Source organism: Chrysemys picta, chromosome 2 (genome assembly GCF_011386835.1).
Source record: "Chrysemys picta bellii isolate R12L10 chromosome 2, ASM1138683v2, whole genome shotgun sequence".
In the NCBI taxonomy this organism is placed as follows: domain Eukaryota; kingdom Metazoa; phylum Chordata; order Testudines; family Emydidae; genus Chrysemys; species Chrysemys picta.
The window spans coordinates 19,467,297-19,489,477 of record NC_088792.1 but is presented as its reverse complement, the minus strand read 5'-3'; the positions used below and the strand labels follow the sequence as shown (position 1 = coordinate 19,489,477).

The 22,181-nt window shown below is 41.6% G+C and overlaps 1 protein-coding gene across 5 annotated transcripts in view; it reads right to left on the bottom strand.

The window, feature by feature from the left end:
* The window catches only part of DPP6 (dipeptidyl peptidase like 6), a 783,790-nt gene that overhangs the window by 576,356 nt on the left and 185,253 nt on the right, over positions 1–22,181 (bottom strand). The window contains exon 1 of one of the 5 annotated variants that reach the window (XM_005297191.5): positions 12,872–14,008. The exons of 3 other annotated variants lie outside the window; for them this stretch is intronic. In XM_005297191.5, the coding sequence (XP_005297248.1) occupies positions 12,872–13,069 (198 nt within the window). In that variant the 5' untranslated portion in view covers positions 13,070–14,008. Of the gene's footprint in view, positions 1–12,871; positions 14,009–22,181 lie in introns of those variants that run through there. One more of the 5 variants, XM_042859189.2, reaches the window with a different exon arrangement.

The following is a 22,181-nucleotide window of genomic DNA, read 5'->3' as shown; positions in this document are numbered from 1 at the left end:
GGGTTCCAAAGAGGATGGAGCTCGGCTGTTCTCAGTGGTGGCAGATGACAAAACAAGGAGCAATGGTCTCAAGTTGCAGTGGGGGAGGTCCAGGTTGGATATTAGGAAACACCATTTCACTAGGAGGGTGGTGAAGCACTGGAATGCGTTACCTAGGGAGGTGGTGGAGTCTCCTTCCTTGGAGGTTTTTAAGGCCCGGCTTGACAAAGCCCTGGCTGGATGATTTAGTTGGGAATTGGTCCTGCTTTGAGCAGGGGGTTGGACTAGATGACCTCTTGAGGTCCCTTTCAACCCTGATATTCTATGATAGATAGATGTACTTATCTGGCCACCTTTCCCACATTATCAGAGTGCCCATGGCTAGTGCTGAAGGCTGCAGTGTGGACTGGTCAAGGGAGGGGTCACTAAATCTGCATTTAACACAGCACCAGAGGCCCCATCATGCCATCCATCTGGCACTGAAGTTGGAACAGGTGGGATGGAACTGTGTTGCAGCACTGCAACCTGGCCCTGGCTTGGGAGCATGGATTCCACCTTCCCTTCTCCTCCCTCATGCAACCCCCATATAAAGCCCAAATAGTGGAGCTGTGTGTGGCTGGGATTTCACCTGCTGGGTAGGTCTACAAGGCAATGAAACACCTGCTGCTTGCCCATGTCATCTGACTTGGGCTCGGGCTGCAGGGCTATACAACTGCAGCGTAGACATTTGGGCTCGGGCTGGAGGCTGGGCTCTGGGGTTCTGTGAGGGGGGAGGGTCCCTGAGCCCAAACGTCTACACTGCAATTGTATAGCCCCACAGACCCAGCCCGACTCAGCTGACACAGGCCGGCCACAGCTGCTTTACTGCAGTGCAGACATACCCTGAGGTGCACATCTTGGACACACACAGCAGTGGCATGGTAAGTGGCTGGTTTTTTGCTGTGAGTACACACAGGGTGCGAATGTAGGGTATGAACAACCAATGAGACTGTTCAAAGAAAGATGTTTTCTAGAACCTTACAAAGGCACTAAACTAGAGAAAACAAACCAAAAAAAACAAAAACCCACCACTGAAAACAAGTGACAATAGAAACTGAAAACCAGAATCCCCTGAAACACCTTCTAAGAAAGGACCCCACCCTGCCAGCCATCTCTTCCATATTTGCTCCCATTTCTTTTCTCTTTGACCTTTTCTCATGTTATAAGCATGTGACTTTTAACCCAGGCAACACTTCCATCTATCAACAGCCTGAAATGTATGTTTACATTCACCAGGGTTAACCTTGTCACTACACCACATTAACTCGTTTCCGTCTCTGACAACTTGCAGCATGTTCTCCACAGCCAACAAGCCACTTGCTTTTATGACACATAGCACTTTAACAGCCAAAGTACAATAGTCTGATAACTACTCATCCAGCATCATGTATATTCTTATTATCTGCTACATTATCCTTATCTAATTGCCTGCACTTTGGCTCATTCTGACATTTTCAAAGCTACAGATGCTTATTAGTGTTCCTTAGCTAGAGGAACATGTGCATTGTAGTGATTATCCACTCATGGCACTGCATGTGACATGCAGCAATGACTGAAAGACCTTTAACCGCAAGCAGGGCATAATCAGATATTTGGGGGATTAGTGATGCTCTGACAAGTGTTGCTTGGTACAGAATGGGTGACTGGACCACAGTAGTATCAATGGAACAATATCTTCATTTCTACAGATCCTTCTCATCCCAAAGGCAAAGCACTTTATAATTCTATATACAAGAGTTACGTCACCATGCCACTGAAGTGCAGACACTTCTGGGTCAAAAGGCAGCACTTCTTTAACTGTGCAGCACCACCTACAGGCCTCAGCTGAGATCTGGGCCCTGTGGTGTGAGCTGTCATGAGGCTTGGGGTACCTTTCCCAGACCTGAAGAAGAGCTCTGAGTGGTTTGAAAGCTTTTCTCTCTCACCAACAGACGCTGGTTCAGTACCTCACCCACCTTGTCTCTCTAACACGAACAGATAGGAAGCCCCAATGAGTTTACATTCTAAATAGATGAGGCAGAAAGAGGAGTAATCTGCCCAAAGTGACACAGCAGATCAGTAAAAAGAAGAACAGGAGTACTTGTGGCACCTTAGAGACTAACAAATTTATTAGAGCATAAGCTTTCGTGGACTACAGCCCACTTAGTCCACGAAAGCTTATGCTCTAATAAATTTGTTAGTCTCTAAGGTGCCACAAGTACTCCTGTTCTTCTTTTTGCGGATACAGACTAACACGGCTGTTACTCTGAAAGCAGATCAGTAGAAAAACCAGGAATAGAAGTCAGGTTCCTCAACTCCCAGCCCAAGGCTCTATCCACTAGTCCACGCTGCCTTCCTTAACATGTCACTGTATAAGTGACAACCTATAACATTTAAACTTCCATCTGTATTTTGAGTAAAATCATCTTACAGACAATAAAGCAGTCCTGGCAAAGCAGAATTTCACAAGGGAACTGCAATGGATCAGGTTATTGTGGCCTTAAACCATGGCTGTGTCCATCTTCATTAATTGCAATGTTTGCAATGAATCACTGTATGTGTTTTGACAAGTATTGTTTACCCTGTGGTTTGCAGGCGAATGAAACAGCTGTTTCAGCAGAGACTGTATTATTAGAGATATAATTGTGAAGCACTATAGTACCCTTAGAATTCTCTTCAGGTGCCCCTTTTGTACCTAGGATTACAAATGCCTGACCAGTAGATACTGTGTTACCTAATATAAAACAGAGAGAGACAATGAAGGACTGTATCAATAATGCTTTTGTACTCACTATAGCTAACAGCAAAACAATGAGAACTGAATAGAGACATGGTTCACTATAGGCCATTTATGGTTCTATAGAAACATCACTGTGGTTTTCTACAGCATTCCTATCTGCACTTTGATAGATGCCTGGTCTTTTAAGTGTCCTCTTTCTTTTCTGGTACCTAATGGAAGTAGGAGAAAAACAAGTAATTTTATCATGGAATCTGTAGCTAGAGGAACATTAGGAGAGATTTAACAATAAATAGCAATCAAATTAAGATGGGCAAAACTCAACGGGCTGTTGTGGGGTTAGAACTCATTTTAGTAATAAATAAGTAATAAAAATGTATTTATGTATAAACTCCCACAAATAAATGTCTGCAGCATAACAAGAGTTAAGGTTGCAAAGCATTTTTCCACTGTTTCCTTCCCATTTCACATACTTCTGCATTTCCAAATATTCAGCTTTTCAGAAGCAATGTTCATGGTTTAGTGCAGGGATCGGCAACCTTTGGCAGGCAGCCCACCAGAGTAAGCACTCTGGTGGGCTGGGCCGGTTTGTTTACCTGCCGCGTCCACAGGTTCGGCCGACCGTGGCTCCCACTGGCCGCGGTTCGCCGCTCCAGGCCAATGGGGGCTGCGGGAAGCGGCGTGGGCCAAGGGATGTGCTGGCTGCCGCTTCCCGGCCCGGCCCACCAGGGTGCTTATCCTGGCGGGTGGCGTGCCAAAGGTTGCTGATCCCTGGTTTAGTGTCTGTCTGGGGCTGAACTTTCTTGGAAAGTTGGAGCAAAATGCTTTCAGTTCCTATTGACAAAACAAGAAAAAGCACAAACATTTTCTCCTTGTAAAAACATTCTAACCACATTTTTTCTTAAAAAGCAGCCACAGGAAATCACCTAATGTTTGAAATGCCACATGAATATTGTCGTCAATGAGGGCTCTATCCTGAAAGGCACTGAGCATGCTGGACTTGGCTCAGCAGAGCAGTTAAGCATGTACTTAGTTTTAAGCACATAAACAGTTTCAATGAGTCAATGGGGCTCATCATGTGGTTACGCCCTGGGCAGGATTGGGTCCAGCGTGCTCAGTACCTCACTCAATGTACTGTAGTTGACTAGACAGGGCACCAGACTGTGTCAGGAGAAATGGGGCTATTCAGGCTCTGCCACTGACTTATGCTTATCTGCATTTCTAAAGGGCTTTGAGATAACTGACAGAAGCAGGAATACTACTGATTAGTGTCTGCTTTGTTTGGAGGGAAATAATTTAAAAAGATAGATGTTATAAGCAATTAAAAACACACTTCTGAGCATGTTCAATAGAAATCTGCTAAGAATATAGCAGATATTCATGAGGATCCATCCTCTTTATGACATCTTGAACATTTAAGAGCATTAAATCACAGGCAGACTGCAAAGAGCTACAAAAGGATCTCTCAATACTGGGTGACTGGGCAACAAAATAGCAGATGAAATTCAATTTTGATAAATGCAAAGTAATGCACATTGGAAAACATAATCCCAATTATACATATGAAATGATGGGCTCTAAATTGGTTGTTACCACTCAAGAAAGAGATCTTGGAGTCATTGTGGATAGTTCTCTGAAAACATCCACTCAATGTGCAGCAGCAGTCATAAAAGTGAACAGAATGTTGGGAATCATTAAGAAAGCGGTAGATAAGACAGAAAATATCCTATTGCCTCTATATAAATGCACAGTATGCCCATATCTTGAATACTGCATGTAGATGTGGTCACCCCATTTCAAAAAAAGATATTAGAATTGGAAAAGGTTCAGAAACAGGCAACAAAAATGATTAGGTGTATGGAACAGCAGCTATCTGAGGAGAGATTAATAAGCCTGGGACTTTTCAGCTTGGAAAAGAGACAACTAAGGGGGGGATATGATAGAGGTCTATAAAATCATGACGGGAGTGGAGAAAGTAAATAGGGAAGAGTTATTACTCCTTCTCAGAACACAAGAACTAGGGGCCACCAAATGAAATTAATAGGCAGCAGGTTTAAAACAAACAAAAGGAAGTATTTTTTTCACACAACACACAGTCAACCTGTGGAACTCCTTGCCAGAGGATATCGTGAAGGCCAAGACTATAACAGGGTTCAAAAAAGAACCAGATAAGTTCATGGACAATAGGTTCATCAATGTCTATTAGCCAGGATGGACAGGGATGGTATCCGTAGCCTCTGTTTGCCAGAAGTTGGGAATGGGTGACAGGGGATGGATCACTTGATGATTACCTGTTCTGTTCATTCCCTCTGGGACACCTGGCATTGGCCACTGTTGGAAGACAGGATACTGGGCTACATAGATCTTTGGTCTGACCCAGTATGGCCGTTATTATGTTCTTATTTTGTCTGCTTAGCCTGAGCAGACAAAAAGCAAGTGCTCTAGGACTACTAACGGGACAAGTTACATGAGAGAATATTTAAGCATTCTGCAAAGCAAGCATTTAAGCAAAACCCTCCAACAAATAAAATAGCTCCAGGAACAAAAGAATATTCCAAAGCCAGTGATATTAGGTTTCTCTGTAGTTTTTTTGTTTTGTTTTTTGAGGGGGGGGAGGTCCTGCATTCTGCAGGATTCTGAAAAATCTAAGCCTCAAAAGACAAAGTAAGAGCTAAGAAATAGCGAGGAAGGAAGGTCAGGTGGCATGAACAGCACTGGATTGGGATCTCAGGAGATCTGGGTTCAGTGCCTAGCTCTGCCAGAGACTTCCTATGTCACCATGGGCAAATCATTTAATCCTTTTGTGCCTTAGTTTCACTATTTGTAAAATGGGGATAATGATACTTACTTTCTCCTACTCTTTGTCAGCCTTTTCTATTTAGTTTGTAAGCTCTTTGGGGCCCAGCACAATAGTGCCCCAATCTCAAATGTAGGTGCTACTGTTATACAAACAAACAAATAAATAATAATAAAAAGTTCTTGCCTCAAAGTGCTTCCAAGCTAATAGACAAAATTAAACATTGGGGGATGGAGGACAGAATGTGCCCAGCCACTTAATGGGCATTCAAGTGGGGGTGCGCACAGATATCCCCTCCACACAACAAGCACAGAACAAGTGTAATCCATTCACTCCCCAGAAAATCTTCCCAGATCGTACTATACGATTCTGTACCTATTAATACTTACACTCCATTCTATTTCATGGCGCATACTCATGCACTTCCAGTGAGATCCTGAGAAACTGACTATTCTGTGGACTTTTCTACTCATTTTATACACACATGGACACTGCCAATAGACCAGTAGGAGAATGTCAGATTTATTAACATAATCTAATGCACATAGGCAAAGTGCACTTTTAACCCATATAACTTAGCCAAATGAAGTCCAATTTTCACTATACCAATAACTGGCATATCTACAATCTAAGGATTATGGGTAACATTTTCAAAAATGCCTACGTGACTTGGGAGCCTAAGTCCTAGTATCTAAGTCACTTTTAAAAACAGATTTAGGTTCTTAAATCCCTTACGCACTTTTGAAAATTTATCCTATAACCCTATCAAATAAAAAGTTTCCATCCCTTTCCTCTGGGGTGTGAGAGATGTTTATTAAAAAGTAGCAAACATTTTTTCTTAGCAAACAGCATGAATTCCTCCCCCACTCCTCCTGTGCTTTAAAATGGCTCAACCATTTTTGAAGAAACTTTGAAAATACCATTAGTCCCTGACAGAGAGAGCATGCCAAATTTTAGGCAAAATTATAAAACCTTCAGAAAATCATAAGCAACAAAAATGACCCTTAATAAATAGACAAGGTGGGTGAGGTAATATATTTTATTGGACCAAATTCTGTTGGTTACAGAGACAAGCTTTTGAGCCTACAAAGAGCTCTTCAGATCTGGGAAACTAACCCTTAATAAACAGAAACACATAGGTAACCCTTAAACACAGAAGTGGCTATACGAACAAATAGATTATGACTTACTACAAAAAAATTGCTATGTTAAGTAATCTATGGCAAAATACTAAATTAGAAATGCTGCCACCCCTTGGTCACAATGTGAAAATCCATACGTCGAACTGCACTCTGCCAATCACATCCTGCAGGCCTTTCTTAGACAAAAACTCCCTGTAAAAGCAACTTGAAATCATTGGGCTTGAAGGGGATCTTTACTAGAATGCAGACTGTAGAATCGAGCCCTTAAAGTACATTTATACAGATGATTCTACTCCTGCAGATTGTATTTCTTTAGTGCTCCAGGGGAGTTTTCCAAGCCCTTCTTGAAGCTCTGAGAATCCACTCTTCTCTCCCCCATTTCTTGCCTTTCACTGAATCCATGACAATGGAGAGCTGTATACAGCTTCATCTGGAGCCCACCAGCGTCTTTCTTTCAGTCTGCTGGAAAGTTCCTTTAAAAGCAAAGCATAGTACTCCCTCCTGGAACTCTGTACCTTTTCTTCCCATTCCTCCCAGCCCCTGCAAGCTCAGGAGGAAGGACCTGGGCTGAGTACTCTAACTCGGTGAGATTCAAGTTACTGTGCATTTCACTACCACTAGAGAGATGAGTCAACCTCTTTGCATAGCTGTTACTGTGTGTTAAAAATATATTCTACCTAGCAGATTTTTAATAGATGCATAATAATACATCAAAGGCCTGATCACTGTTAGGAAGGCTTGCAAAACAGGAAGGTTAATTTTAAACCAGCAACAAAAATCATGAAGCCATTGAATTCCAAATATAGCAATTGTAAAGCAATGCATGAAAAACCCCTATTGCTGTAATTTTAAATTATCCAATGTTAAGTTACATAATGAAATATATAATTAACTCACATTCAGACAAATCAGAGAGAAGATTAACTTTATGAATGTATAATTATTATTCTTCATAGAACCAAACTGCATTTTTATTAATTTCAAGAGAAGGGCTGAACGAATCAATGGGGACCTAATCCTGCTTCCACTGAAGTTAGTGGCCTCAGTCCCATAAAGGCAGCAGGATAACTGCGCCCAACATCCTACAGCCTACCATGAATAGGCTGCAGGAGAGACTATTAGAATGCATCAAATACTGCAGAAAGAAAACTGTTGATCTGAGCTATATAGAGATTTTTGGGAGCCATATGGACTACTTCACTTTATACTGATTTATGACCACTCCAGAATATATAAAATAAGAAACATTCATCTGTTTGGGAAAGGACTGAGCCATTTCCGACATTTAAGTTGTTCTGCAGCTCTTGCATAACCCTTTATACAAGACTGACCTTGACACTCTCTTCTGGTAAGCAATAGCTTTTCCAACAGTAAAATAATGGATTGAAAAATAATACTTTTATTGCATGTGTTAGCAAATCTGACATATGAAGTGTCAAATATTTCCAGGGGCTGTAATATTTATAATATTGTTCAAACAAGCTGAACAATAATAAAACATGTATACCTTTGATTTACTTCTCAAAGCAGCGATCTCAGATCTTTTTATCTTCTATTTACAACTGAAATGATCACTTTGTAAAATAGTCTCAGTCTGAATTATCAATATTGAAAATTATAAAACTACAATATAGCTCAATTTCTTTTAAAAATTAGCATCAATTTATACAACGAAGCAAATATTCAAAATACAATTGGATGAAAAGTATTCCACATTTCAAAGTAAAAATGAGAGCTACTTTATTTTGATCCAATCCTTTACTCAGGCAAAAAATCCCATTCAGTCAATAGGAGTTTTACCTGAAGAATAAATGAAAAAGAAATGCAGCATTTGGCTCTTTATACAGAAAATCTATATGACACTTCAGTAGAAAGCTTTAACACATAATTCATCATCAGGAATTTAATTTTAAAAGGATTACTGTGGTTATCATTTTAATAGTCAATGCCTTATGAAATAGATCAATATTCTGTATTACAGAGAAGTGCTCAATTGCTTATGCACTTGATTAATGCATTGTTATCATCACAGTAATTAAAAGGAACAGGGTTATACACAATCAGCATGTACATCTTACTCAGCACCTCCTGGCAGTTGCCTGCAAAAATTAAACTCATTAATCACTATGACTCCAAAGAAAAGAAAGCTTAGGAAAAATGAAAAAGCTCTATTTTATGGGGGGGGGAGTCTAAAGCCAACATCTAGAAAGATCTCCTGTTTACATGATAATATGGAAAGCATGAATCTCAGAGGAAAAAAAGGTGATTATATTGCCAGAACATAAATTAATACTCTGCTATTACAACACTCTGGACTTTGGTTACATTCTTCACAGGTACTGTACCATATTCCAATAAATTACTTTGAAAAGGCACATTTATAGCAAAACTATTATGTCGTCTGGGATATGTTTACATGACCAGTCATTTTTTACAGTTTTAATAACTGGCCAACTCAGTACTTCCACTGAAACCAATGGGAGATTGACTTGTGCAAAGAGAACTGAATCAGGGATCTAGTTTAGGATGATACAGAAGTATAACAAAATCAAGAACAAATGTCATAAACTTATCAATATTTTACTCAGGATGCCCCAAATCAATGAACATGTTTGTTTCTTTTTGGTGTGCAGAACCAGCTATCAGAATTAAATACTGTGAAGTTTAGATGCCAAAATACCAATTGCATCCAGACAACTGTGTTATTTCATTTATAAAAGTTCAAATTCCATGATGAAACTCACCTCACTCTCATCAGCTACTTCATGGTGGGATGAGGAGTTTCAATCTTAACTCTGACATTTCCTCATTTTTAATTGTGTGGGTACAAATCAAACTCTTTGCATTGCTTCAATACAGGTTTTTGTTTCTATTTTAATTACATGTAAGTTTCCTCTAGTACTGAAAGTAATACATAGGAAAGGAGAAATATTGCATAAAAACAACAGCATGGATTGGAAAGGCCAGACCCCTGTCTTCATCTCTGTCTTGTACAGCACTGGGGAATGTATTGATACTTAAGAAATACTTGATAATAATTGACCCATAAAAACCAATCCGCGATATAAAATGCAGAATAAATATCGTTAAGGTATAAGAACCTTATGATCATGATTAGCCTTTTCAAAAAAACCTCTCAATCTGCCTGATTATTAAGCACATTATAAAACAATTTAGTGGTTTTTAAAAAGAAATCTTAGCTATATTTTAGTTGAAGTATTTCCCCCCCACACACACACACAAGCTTTTTTTTATTATTATTTCCTACCTCTGACTTAGCAACTGTTGAACTGATTAATTTGGAAAAGAAAAAAAATCCTCTGCTGGGAAAAATATCTTGAATGTTCAGTTTCAGCCTCAGAGTGAAATTTACACGAGAGATTTAATTCTCTCAAAGGGGTTTATCATACAATCACGGGCAAGCTCCCCCCTAATTACAGACAGCAATATCATATGCCACTACAATTCAAAAGAACTGCCAGCAGTCAGTATTCTCTCTGTTCAGTGTAAGTAGCTTCTGCAAATGTATATCACCAAATCACACAACCTTTGCACTTCATGCACCCAGTTTTGTCCTTGTGCCAGCCTCACATTTTGTTTTCCCCTTAGGGATTTTATGCCAAAAGCTGCATTAATTTGTCCTGCAAGAGCCTTATTGCCGCTGTCATCCAGATATTCAGCAGCCAGTTTGGTTGCAAAAGGGAAAAAAACGTTCTGTTTACAAGGAGTGTTCAATGGCCAAGGTCAGAAATCTACCTAGTGTATATCTGAGCACACTTCCCAGACTGACAACAAGGCACAACAGAGCAATAAAGCCACCAGCTTCCGTTTGAATTGCCCAGTGCAAAGCGAGAGAGAGTACTCATTCCCTGGCAGAGTTGAATCACTCCAGGACCTGGGACAGCTCCCAAAGTCACAGCTCTCCAGAGGAGAAGTGTGTGAGAGCCCGCGCGTGCGGGGGAGGGAGGTGTATAGAATAATTTGTGCCTCTGCTTCTTGGAAAAAATATATTTTCAAAATTAAATTTTACCACCGTTAAGGTGTCTCATTATTCCTACCCTTAGCACAACTAGTTTCCAAAAACAAATGCCGATTTTCTGTACAGATCTAAACAAACCGAGGGTTGTTACCTCAACTATTCCTACCCCAACCTGAGTCAGAAATATTCATTGTATATTTCTACAATAGTCACTCTAAAGGCAAATGTCATTACTTCCTTTCTGGTTCCATCTTAACCTTAACTACGTGAATGATTCTCTAGGGAAATGTACGTGAAGCCTATGAATCAATTCCGTTTGCATTGCAGTTCCCAAGCGCTAACTGCCTGACATGGTACACTTAACTCTCGCAGTCAACGGCACCGTTCTTTTTCTAAAAACATAAAATAAAATAAATCCGCTTACAGTCTAGCAACGTGGTTTTGGAATTAATCTGAACTGTTTGTGCACATAAATAACCTATATTTGCCCCCCGCTTAAAGGGAAAAGGCCTTTGCAATGCAGACTTTTGTTATACAGATCACTCTACTGATGAGCCTAGCTTTGGAAAAGAGGGTTTGTTTGGTTTTTTTAGAGCAGTGTCAGCAAAAATCATCTGCACGTTAAATTCCCTTTGTTTCTTGGCTCGACGCTTTTGATGATCAGACAAACAGTTCTAGACATCTGTCCTATTGAAAACCCACAAAGATACGCTCCAAGCTAAATTTAAAGCAAACAAAACAAAACAAAAAAATCCAGAGGAGAAAAATATTCCGGAGACCAATAACAGAAAGCAGCAATTTCGCTTTCTCGTAGCGACACCTAGAGGCCAATGAGCTGAAGTTTCGGCACATTTCTGCTACAATGTCACATCACAGAGAGCCCTCCGGAGATACAGTTTCAGAATGAAAAGTTTTTAAATCAACACTTAAAAAAAAGTCTCGGGTGTTTTTAGTTTGTGTGTCCCGCCACCCCCGGGAATTGTGTGTCGTGTTTAGGATGTTAGTGAGGATTTCACCAGTCACCGGGAAAAGTAAACTCATCTCCAGCTACCTACTGGCCCTTGGAATGAACAGAATGGAAATTCTGCCGGAGGATTTGAGACCAACTTTCCTCTCTGCTAGAAAAACTTAGTCCGCTTTACCTGCCACAAAAAGTCTTCATGGAAGGAAGAAAACAGGGCAAAACCAAAACCCCACAACTCCCTTGGCTACAGTACCCCCCTCAACAGTAATTTCAGGGATTCAGACATAAAACTACGTTCTAAGTTGGTACTTATAAGGGTTATTACCAGTGATTTCTATAATTAAAACTGATCACAGCTCCTAACCTACCTTTGGGGAAAATAAGTATTTTAATAGATAGAAATATTATTCCAAAATTGCAGCTACTTTCCCCCTTGCCGTTTTTACACACACACACACACACACACACACACACACCCTTTACAAATATAATAGCACGCAAGGCTGAACTAGTCATGGGGAACTATCTGTTTGATTTATTGTCTGGATCTTCTTCCGGGACCCTCCCCTTTCTAAATCTCCCCCCAAGAAATAACTAGGCACAATCGATCCAAGGTGATTTAACTCTTTCCATCCAGGAGTCCCAGCAGCAAGCCAGTGGCCTGGATGAGTCATTTGTTACTAAGGCAATATGCAAATGAAACCCTTTGAAACCGCTACTCCCCGCAGCCGCGGCGGGAGGGAACGTGCAGGGAGCGAAGTTTGCATCCAACACGTTCCCGGGGGCTCGCGTCTCATCGTGTTGTGTCATTATCCATGAGTTTCGAGCAAAACCAAAACAAAAATGGCCGCGTCGGGTGCGAAGTTCTCCCCGGCAGGGCTCTGGAGCTGGGCAGGAAGGACAAGAGGGGGCAAAGCGAAGCGGAGCCTTCTGCCCCAGGCAAAAACTTCCAGCCTCACTCGGAGGGGCATGGGTGCCGTTTACACGGGCGGTTTCCAAACGCACCCAACCTACGCATGTTGCACAGCAGCCCGACCTTCCCCACCCCACTCATTCCCAGAGACCCCAGGAGAGCGGGAGCCGAGGGGGTTTGGGGGCTTTATATGGCCAGTAATAAAGCACCATCGCTGGCCTTTTGCGGGGAAGCGGGGCGCAGATCAAGACAGAGAGAAGGCAGTCAAGCGACCTCCGGACACACACACGAGACACACACTCGGACAAACAGAGCAAAACCCAAACAAGGCTGGGGGCTTACATCTTCCTCCTCGGCGTCACTCCGGGGCTGGTACTGGAAGCGGGCTCGGCTCTCCTGCTGTAACGGGCGGGCGGTCTGGCCGGCAGCGCTGTTCTCCTCGGTGCACTGAGTCCCCAGAAGGTGACTCGCCTCGGGTGGCGCGGGGAAAGACCGGGAGGTGTTGATCTTCCCACCGAATCTCTGGTACAGTGAAGCCATCAAGTCAATCCAAGGGGGGGGGGGAGACGCTTTTGGGGGTGTATGTGGGGTGAGGGGGTTACAGCATGCTACACACAGGTGAGCTCTGCTCTTCTCCGTAGCACATCAGTGGCGCTTTGGTGGAGGGCAGAGCGAGGAGGGAGACCGCATATTTATTTCTCTCCCTGGCTTCAACAGCATTGGTGGGGGGGGGGGGATTAAAAAGAAAACAAAAACAAAAAAACAAAGAACAGGCCCCGGGAATGTTGCACCAGCCAAGGTTGCAAGCCACCCAGATACGCCGAACCCCCGCTAATGGCGCCGGAGAGGATCAGTATTAAATGGGGTCCGGGGGGTGTGCCTGGGCAGCCGGGGGGGGGTGGAGGGGGAGCGGGTGGATCGCCAGCTGTCAGTGCCTCTCCGGGATGGGCAGGCGTCTCCGAGGTCGCATTCCAGGAGTGCCACAGAGCGCGCGAGCGGAGCAGGCTGCAAACTGGGAACCTCATTCAAAGCACGTTGCACTTCTGGGGAGGAAGAGCGGGCTGCTCTCCAGCCATCTCCCTGTGGCTTTTCGGGAAAGAACTTGAAAAGGAGCAACAGACACCTGATCGCAGCCGGGGAGGCAGGAGCCTGCGGCCGGGAGCAGGGAGCCTGACGAGGTTTCTATGCCTGAAAACCCAGCTCGGCTCACAGCAAACTCCCAGGGAGGAAAAAAAAACAGAAGGGGGGAGAGGACGAAAGCGTCGCCTGATGCCACTGGCTGCGAGCTGCTTCCCCAGTTTCAGTGAGCTTTGATTTCTGGCTCCAGGCAATGAGCAGCGATCCCTCTGAAACGAGCGGGGGGGGGGGGGGGGGGGGGCTTTCCCGCTCCCGCCCCCACCCCCACGCTCTTCACGTTTTATTTTATTTTATTAAATCCAGTATATTGTGCCTCATACTATTTTTGTATTAATTCATTTTGCTGCATTAAAACGTGCTTCAGCGCCCCTCTGTGGAAATCCACCCGAACTGTGCTCCTCGCCAGAGGAGCCTGCGATAAACAAATGGGAACTGCTTGGGGTGGGGAGCGAAGAGGACTGTGAGGGGTTCTCGCTCTGTGTGTGTCACCACCCTCAACCCTGTTCAGTTACAGGGCAAAACAATACGACCTGGCCTTCGTGCGGTGTTAATTCCAAGGCTAAATGGGGCCACTAATTAATGCACTTTTACAGCTAATGGAGGAGAAAATGTGTACACGATTGAAGTGGGCACGGGGGTTTCTGCAATTGGTGTCCAATGTGATTACTTTGGCAGAGGGTTACAATTCCTCTTCTCTGAGCATCAGGCTCCTGGGTTTCCATAGCAACAGATGCTTAGGTTTTAAAGTCGGAGGCCAAGGAGAAAAGGAGCCAGAGTTGCAATCTCCTTCTCTTCCCAGAAGTCGTCTTCTTCCCTGTGATAGCCAAGTGAACCAACCCCTATAGGAATTACCCCCTTTCAGACAAGCAACACCCAACATATACCATGCCTGTCCATTCCTACGTACGGATCACTCAAGCTGTTTAGAAAATCCTTTCCCTCAGTTATAGTTCAGGGAATGAAGCCCATGGAGAAATCATTCATTTTTAAACCCTTGGATCTTACTGAAACTTTTAGTGTGATTACAAAAATAAAAAAGATAGATGGATGATGAGGTTAACAACTTAAACCCTATAGTTTGAAGAAAAAATTAAGCAGTTGCGCAATTAACCTGCTTTTCCTGTTAAAATACCAGTCTGATCATAAATCACTTTATACCCAAACAAATTTCATGCACTATTTTTATGTCTTCAAAATCAGGGATGGAAAGTCATAACATTTAGATGAAAAGGAACCCTTATCTCATGGGGGGGGGGGGGGAGAACACATGCAGTGCTTCCTTCCTGGCAGCACTTGAAAGAAAGAAATAATCATTTTGATCTTCAGAACTTAGATCCTGACATTTAATTAAAACTAGAAGGTGAACTCATGACTCTTAGAAGTAAAGGTCTTGGTATGCATTCTACCACCGTTACCTAAATGTAACCAATGCAACTTTTCATAGGTCAGCAGTCCATCGGATTGATTCATGGTTCTGTCACCAGTGAACTGAACATTAGTCCAGAGTCCTTGTCAGTTTCCTCATTTAAATCTCATTATGATCACTGGAAAATTGCATGAACAAGTCAATGAACTCTCCTGGGATCTCATGACTAATTGGAACTATTAGCAACAAACAGCAACAAAAAAGGGTAACAACAACCAAATTAAAAGGAAAAATAGTTTTGGGGTTTTTTAAAAAAACAAGATGGGTATAAAGGAAGCATCAAAGGCATCTATAAAAAGGCAAAAATAGCACAGAAACCATGAATGATTGTATAAAAGTGAGAAAAATAACTGATGATACAGAAAAAAGAAAACGTATCTGGTCCAACACAGTTTAAAAGGGAAAGATTAAGATTCTTGAGCAGCCCATATAATTTCAATAGCTTTCAAGTATTTTTAAAATTCTTAACAATTGAGATTTCATGTATTTAAATTTGGACTATATCCACACATACAACGTAAATGATAATGTATATATATCTACATACAAAACACTATATTAAAAGAGCATTCAGATTGCAAAGTCAAATACTCAAAAGTTAGGAAATAGCAGGATTAAGGCCCTGATCCTGCACCTTCTTGTGTGCAGGTGAATTTCTGTCCCCATGTGGAACCCCACTATCTTCAATGGGGTTCTCACAGGGCAGGGAATGCTGCCTGTTCACAGGAAGTCTCAGGGTTGTAATCTAAATTGACCATGCAACCTAACTTAAGCCCCCTTGTGCATATACATTATGATTAGGCTTGGAAGGATTAGATTTTTATCAGTAAATGTCAGTAAACATTGATTTCACTGTACACACAAAAAACAAAAATATTTCCATAAATACTAATTGAAATTTACAGACAGGCAATGTAAGAAAAAATGAAGCTTGCAAACTTATTAGAGTTTAATTTATGGATATTTATTTGGTATATTTTGACATGTGATGTTGACCATTTGTGTTTAATGGATATAAAGCTTTAACTTTTTGAATCTCAATATCTATCATCATTAAATAATTGTTGCCTGACCTCCCCTATTGTCTGATTACCCCCCAGAAGTGTTCCCACTGTGAAAATTTATATGGACAAAAATATAAAAATGCTTAAACATAATCATCAATATTATCCATCACAATTATTAAAAAACTAAAAACTGAACTCTACCAAGACTAATTATGATATCTTGTCCATGTTGCAAAGCCAGGGACAGGCCCAGTACTCCCGAGTCCCAATTTAACGTCTGAAACAGAGTTCCCCTTTTCTTCTTTTAATTCTGTGCGTCATTCACTCTGTCCATCTGTACACTGAATGGCGTTGGTCTGTGTATGTGGTTATGTAATGAAACAGTGTATCATAATACATATGCACCATTGCGGCATAGAAAGCAGGATAGATCCCCCTCAAAAAAGGAAAAAGCGCCAGTGTTTAAAATGTAACAGCCAAGTGGCAATAAATAACTCCTCTACAGACATTGCACAAATGTGGTTTTGTTGCAGAAAAAGAGCAAGTCAGATTGGGATGTTATTTTGGTAAAGAAAGAAATTTGTATTGTGAAATAAATTTAGAAGTCAAACATAAAGCTTCCAAAAAAAATACAAATACTGAGATCTGAGGTATTTAATTAAATTAATCTCCTTTTTAAAAAATCCTGTCTTTTCCCAACATCCCCAACTGAAGACAAGAATAAGACCCTAAAAAACAAATATGATTCCTTCCAAACACCTGCTGGTTGTGTAGTCTAGGATACAATATTGTATACATAATACAAATTCCTAACTAGTAACATTTCCTTCCATATAAATATATTATTTTAACACACAGAATTGCTACTTCGGAGAAAATATATTATGTTTTTAATGACATTTTAAAAGCTACAAGGGGACAGGCAATTTTTGATTTAGTCTTAAGTGAAGCAAATGATCTGATCTAAGGGTACGTCTACACTACCCGCCGGACCGACGGGGTAGTGATCTATCTATCGGAGATCGATTTATCGCGTCTAGTGTAGATGTGATAAATCGATCCCCAATCACTCTGCCGTCGACTCCGGAAGCGGGGGAGTGGCGGCCGTCGATACCATGCTGCGAGGACACGAAGTAAGTAATTCTAAATCGATCTAAGATACGTCAACTTCAGCTATGCTATTCTCGTAGCTGAAGTTGCGCATCTTAGATCGATCCTCCCCACCCCCCACAGTGTAGACCAGGCTTAAGAGGTGAATACAGCTGAACCTGTAAGTAATAACAATCAGAATGTAACTAAATTTAACACCCTTGCATGAGGGAAAATACCCACCACTGTAGCATTTAACCCACCACAGTAGCATTTAACTTCAAAAAATGGGAACTACACAAAAATGAGGAAGGTAGTTAAATGGGAATTAAAAGGACAGTCACAAAAGTGAAATGCATGCAAGCTGAATGGAAACTATTTAAAAACATCATAGACACTAAATGTATACCCCAAATTTAAAAAAAAAAAAAAAACAGTTAAGAGGACCTAAAAATGCCACTGTGGCTAATCAACCAAGTAAAAGAGGTGGTTAGAGGCAAAAAGACATCCTTTAAAAATTGGAAGTCAAATCCTAGTGAGGAAAATAGAAAGGAGCCTAAACTCTGGCAAGTTGAGTGTAAAAATACAAATAAGTAGGCTTAAAAAGAATTTGAAGAGCAACTAGGAAAAGACACAAAAACTAAACAACAACAACAAAAATTTGCAGTACATCAGAAGCAGGAAGCCGGCCAAACAATCAGTGAGGCCACTGGATGATCAATGTACTAAAGGAGCGCTCAAGGAAGACTAGACCGTTGCAAAGAAGCTAAATGAATTCTTTGTATCAGTCTTCACCACAGAGGATGTGAGGGAGATTCCCACACTGAGCTATTCTTTGTAGGTGACAAATCTCAGGAACTGTCCCAGATTAAAGCATCAATAGAAGTGGTTTTGGAACAAATTGATGAATTGAACAGTAATAAGCCACCAGAACCAGATGGTTCCAGAGGAACTCATATGAAATTGCAGAACTAACAACTGTGAAATGTAACCTATCACTTAAATCAGCCTCTGTACCAGATGACTGGAGGGTAGTTAACGTAACGCTGATTTTTTTTAAATGGTTGCAGAGGTGATCCTGGCAATTACAGGCCAGCAAGCCTAACTTCGGTACCAGACAAACTGGTTGAAACTATGGTAAAGAACAGAATAATCAGACACATAGTCAAACACAATTTGTTGGGGGAAGAGTCAACATGGCTTTTGTAAAGGGAAATTATGCCTCACCAATCCATTAGATTTCTTTGAGGAAGTCAACAAACATGTGGACAAGGTGATCCAGTTGACATAGTGTACTTGGATTGTCAGAAAGTCTTTGACAAAGTCCCTCACCAAAGTCTCTTAAGCAAAGTAAGCAGTCATGGAATAAGAGGGAATTGGAGTATTGGAAATTTAAGCTAGGGCTAGTACAGACTGCACAGACAGACAAACAACAAGGAGTCCTTGTGGCACCTTGGAGACTAACAAATGTATTTGGGCATAAGCTTTCATGGGCTAGAATCCACTTCATCAGATGCATGGAGTGGAAAATACAGTAGCAGGTATAAATACACAGCACATGAAAGGCTGGGAGTTGCCTTACCAAATGGAGGTCAGTCTAACGAGACAATTCAATTAATAGTAGGATACCAAGGGAGGAAAAATCACTTTTTGTATTGGTAATGAGAGTGGCCCATTTCAAACAGTTGACAAGAAGGTGTGAGTAACAGTAGGGGGAGATTAGTATGGGGGAAATTACATACATCACATTGGTAGATGTGCAGGTGAACGAGCTCCTGATGAAGTGGCTGATGTGATTAGGTCCTATGATGGTGTCCCTTGAATAGATATGTGGACAGAGTTGGCACAGGGGTTTGTTGCAGGGTTTTGTTCCTGGGTTGGTGTTTTTGATGTGTGGTGAGTATTTGCTTCAGGCTGGGGGGCTGTCTGTAAGCGAGGACTGGCCTGTCTCCCAAGGTCTGTGAGAGTGAGGAATCGGCCTTCAGGATAGGTTGTAGATCCTTGATGATGCACTGGAGAGGTTTTAGTTGAGGACTGTAGGTGACGGCTAGTAGCGGTCTGTTACTTTCTTTTTTGGGCCTGTCTTGTAGTAGGTGACTTCTGGGTATCCTTCTGGCTCTGTCAATTTGTTTCTTCACTTCACCAGGTGGGTATTGTAGTTTTAAGAATGCTTGATAGAGATCCTGTAGGTGTTTGTCTCTGTCTGAGGGATTGGAGCAAATGCGGTTGTATCTTAGAGCTTGGCTGTAGGCAATGGAATGTGTGAGGTGGTCTGGATGAAAGCTGGAGGCATGTAGGTAAGCATAGCAGTCAGTAGGTTTCCGGTATAGAATCATAGAATATCAGGATTGGAAGGGACCTCAGAAGGTCATCTAGTCCAACCCCCTGCTCAAAGCAGGACCAATCCCCAGACAGATTTTTACCCCAGTTCCCTAAATGGCCCCCTCAAGGATTGAACTCACAACCCTGGGTTTAGCAAGCCAATGCTCAAACCACTGAGCTATCCCTCCCCTGAAGCTATCCCTCCACTGAGCTCCCCTGAAAAACTCCAGATACACTACGGATTAACCCTGATGAGCACTCATGAAGAGTTGACCCAAGACACTAACAACAGAGATCAAGTATCAGAGGGGTAGCCGTGTTAGTCTGAATCTGTAAAAAGCAACAGAGGGTCCTGTGGCACCTTTGAGACTAACAGAAGTATTGGGAGCATAAGCTTTCGTGGGTAAGAACCTCACTTCTTGCATCTGAAGAAGTGAGGTTCTTATCCATGAAAGCTTATGCTCCCAATACTTCTGTTAGTCTCAAAGGTGCCACAGGACCCTCTGTTGCTTCTAACAATGGAGAGAAAATACAACTGACCTCTTTGCAGGACAGCCAAGATCTTAAAAGTTTGTTGCTTATGTGACACACGAGATAGACCAGCGGTTCTCAACCTTTCCATACTACTGTACCCCTTTCAGGAGTCTGATTTGTCTTGCATACCCCCAAATTTCACCTCACTTAAAAACTACTTGCTTAGAAAATTAGACATAAAAGAGTGTCACAGTGCACTATTACTGAAAAATTGCTCACTTTCTCATTTTTACCATATAATTATAAAATAGATGGATTGGAATTTAAAGATTATACTTACATTTCAGTGTGATCTTTGAGCCTGTTTTTCATTTGTGAGTCTTGTCATTCTGGGAGGCAGTGAAGCGACAGCCACAATTAAGTTTTTCTCCACACTGGGTCTATTTCTGCTCTTTGTCTTGATGGCAGTCATAGCAGAAAATGAGACTTCATAAAGAAATGTTGACCCAAAAGGTAATGGAACATCCGACGCCTGGTTCCCAAGGTCAGTGTTCTCTTTTTGTACTGAACACCAGAACTGGGTTAGTGTGAAGTCATTAAACTTCATTTGCAGACCATGGTCTGAAGACTGCTCAAGAAGATTTTCTTGCTGACTGGCAGAGAGGTTACTGTTGCTAACCTCTGAGAAAATGAATGGGTTTCTTACCAGTCGAGTTGAGCTGAGTTGTGTTGAATGTTGGGGAAATATCACTTGAACTCAGATGTCAAGTGGCCAAACGATCTACATACGAAGCTTCAAGTGCTTTTGTGGAAATAGTTGAAATCTTTTTTTTCATTTTAAGCTCTCAAGTCTGGAACCCAGAAAGCTTTCTTTGAAAAAATTCTACTGGCTTACCAGCATGCACAGAGTGTTTTGTCTTCAAATGTCATTGCAAATGCACCTCTTCATACTGTTATTTGATAGAGTTTCTCCTCAAAGGAAACACAAAGCATGAGGTGGATTGCTATTTGTAGATGTGAACCCAAAAGCAATATATTCCAGGCAGAACTGATGATGGGTTTTTTCCCTAGTCATTTTCAATTTCTTACAATATTCACTGTTGCCACTACCGCCGCTTCCAGCTCTTCATTTAAAAAAAAAAAATCTATCCATTTTTACATAGCAACCACATACACACCATGACAACTTCAAAGTCATTAACGTGCTTGCACACATCAGTAAATGACATAAAATGCACATCCAATACATGTATATATGCGCTTTATGTTACTGTATAATATATAGAGCAGTATAAACAGGCCATTGTCGGTATGAACATTTTAGTTTGTACTGACTTTATTAGTGCTTTTTATGTAGCCCGCTGTAAAACTAGGCAAATATCTAGATGAGTTGATGTACCCCCTAGAAGACCTCTGCATACCCCCCAGGGGTATATGTATCCCGGGGTGAGAACCACTGAGATAGACAATGAATTGCAGACTTTCTGAAAGCAGCATCTAATTTGGATATTGATTCTACTTCCTCCATCAACCAACATTATAAAATCCTAGATCTACAATAGACAGAGAATAATTAAGAGGTACAGGCTAGAGGAAAAAATATTGGTTTTCAGGGGTGATTTTAAATGAGATGGAGAGTCGATGAGGCAGAAGGGAACAGAGCGGCTGTGTCAAACAGCAAATGCTGCAGAGGAGAAGGCTCACATGCAGTAGCCATAGTGTGTGTGGGTGGACAGAGAGGAGGTTAATGAGGAACAGGGTGGGGAACAAAGAGACAACCCAGTGAGACTAAGTGGAGTCACACCACAGAAGATTCTAAAAACAAAGGAAATTATAAACTAGTTCCTGAAATGGAAGCTAGTGGAGTTGTTTGAGGTTGGGGTGACACAATCATGCTGCTTTGCTTGTACAGACATGGCTGTCTGAAGTGATGAGACTCGGTGGGTCCAAAGAGACCTGAATTTCAGCAATTAAGGTGACTAGATAAAGGAATGGCTGAGCAGAGGTAGAATGAAGACAGTGCCATAGCAACACATGCAATGACAATGTTGTAAACACCAAGGATGAAAATGAATTACCTTAAAATGCTACCTGGGATGCTGCACTTTATAGTGACAGATATCCTAAAAATTCCTGAGATAGATAAATATATTAGATAGAAGAGGTCCCAACTCCAGTATTTGGTCCTGTCATGAGG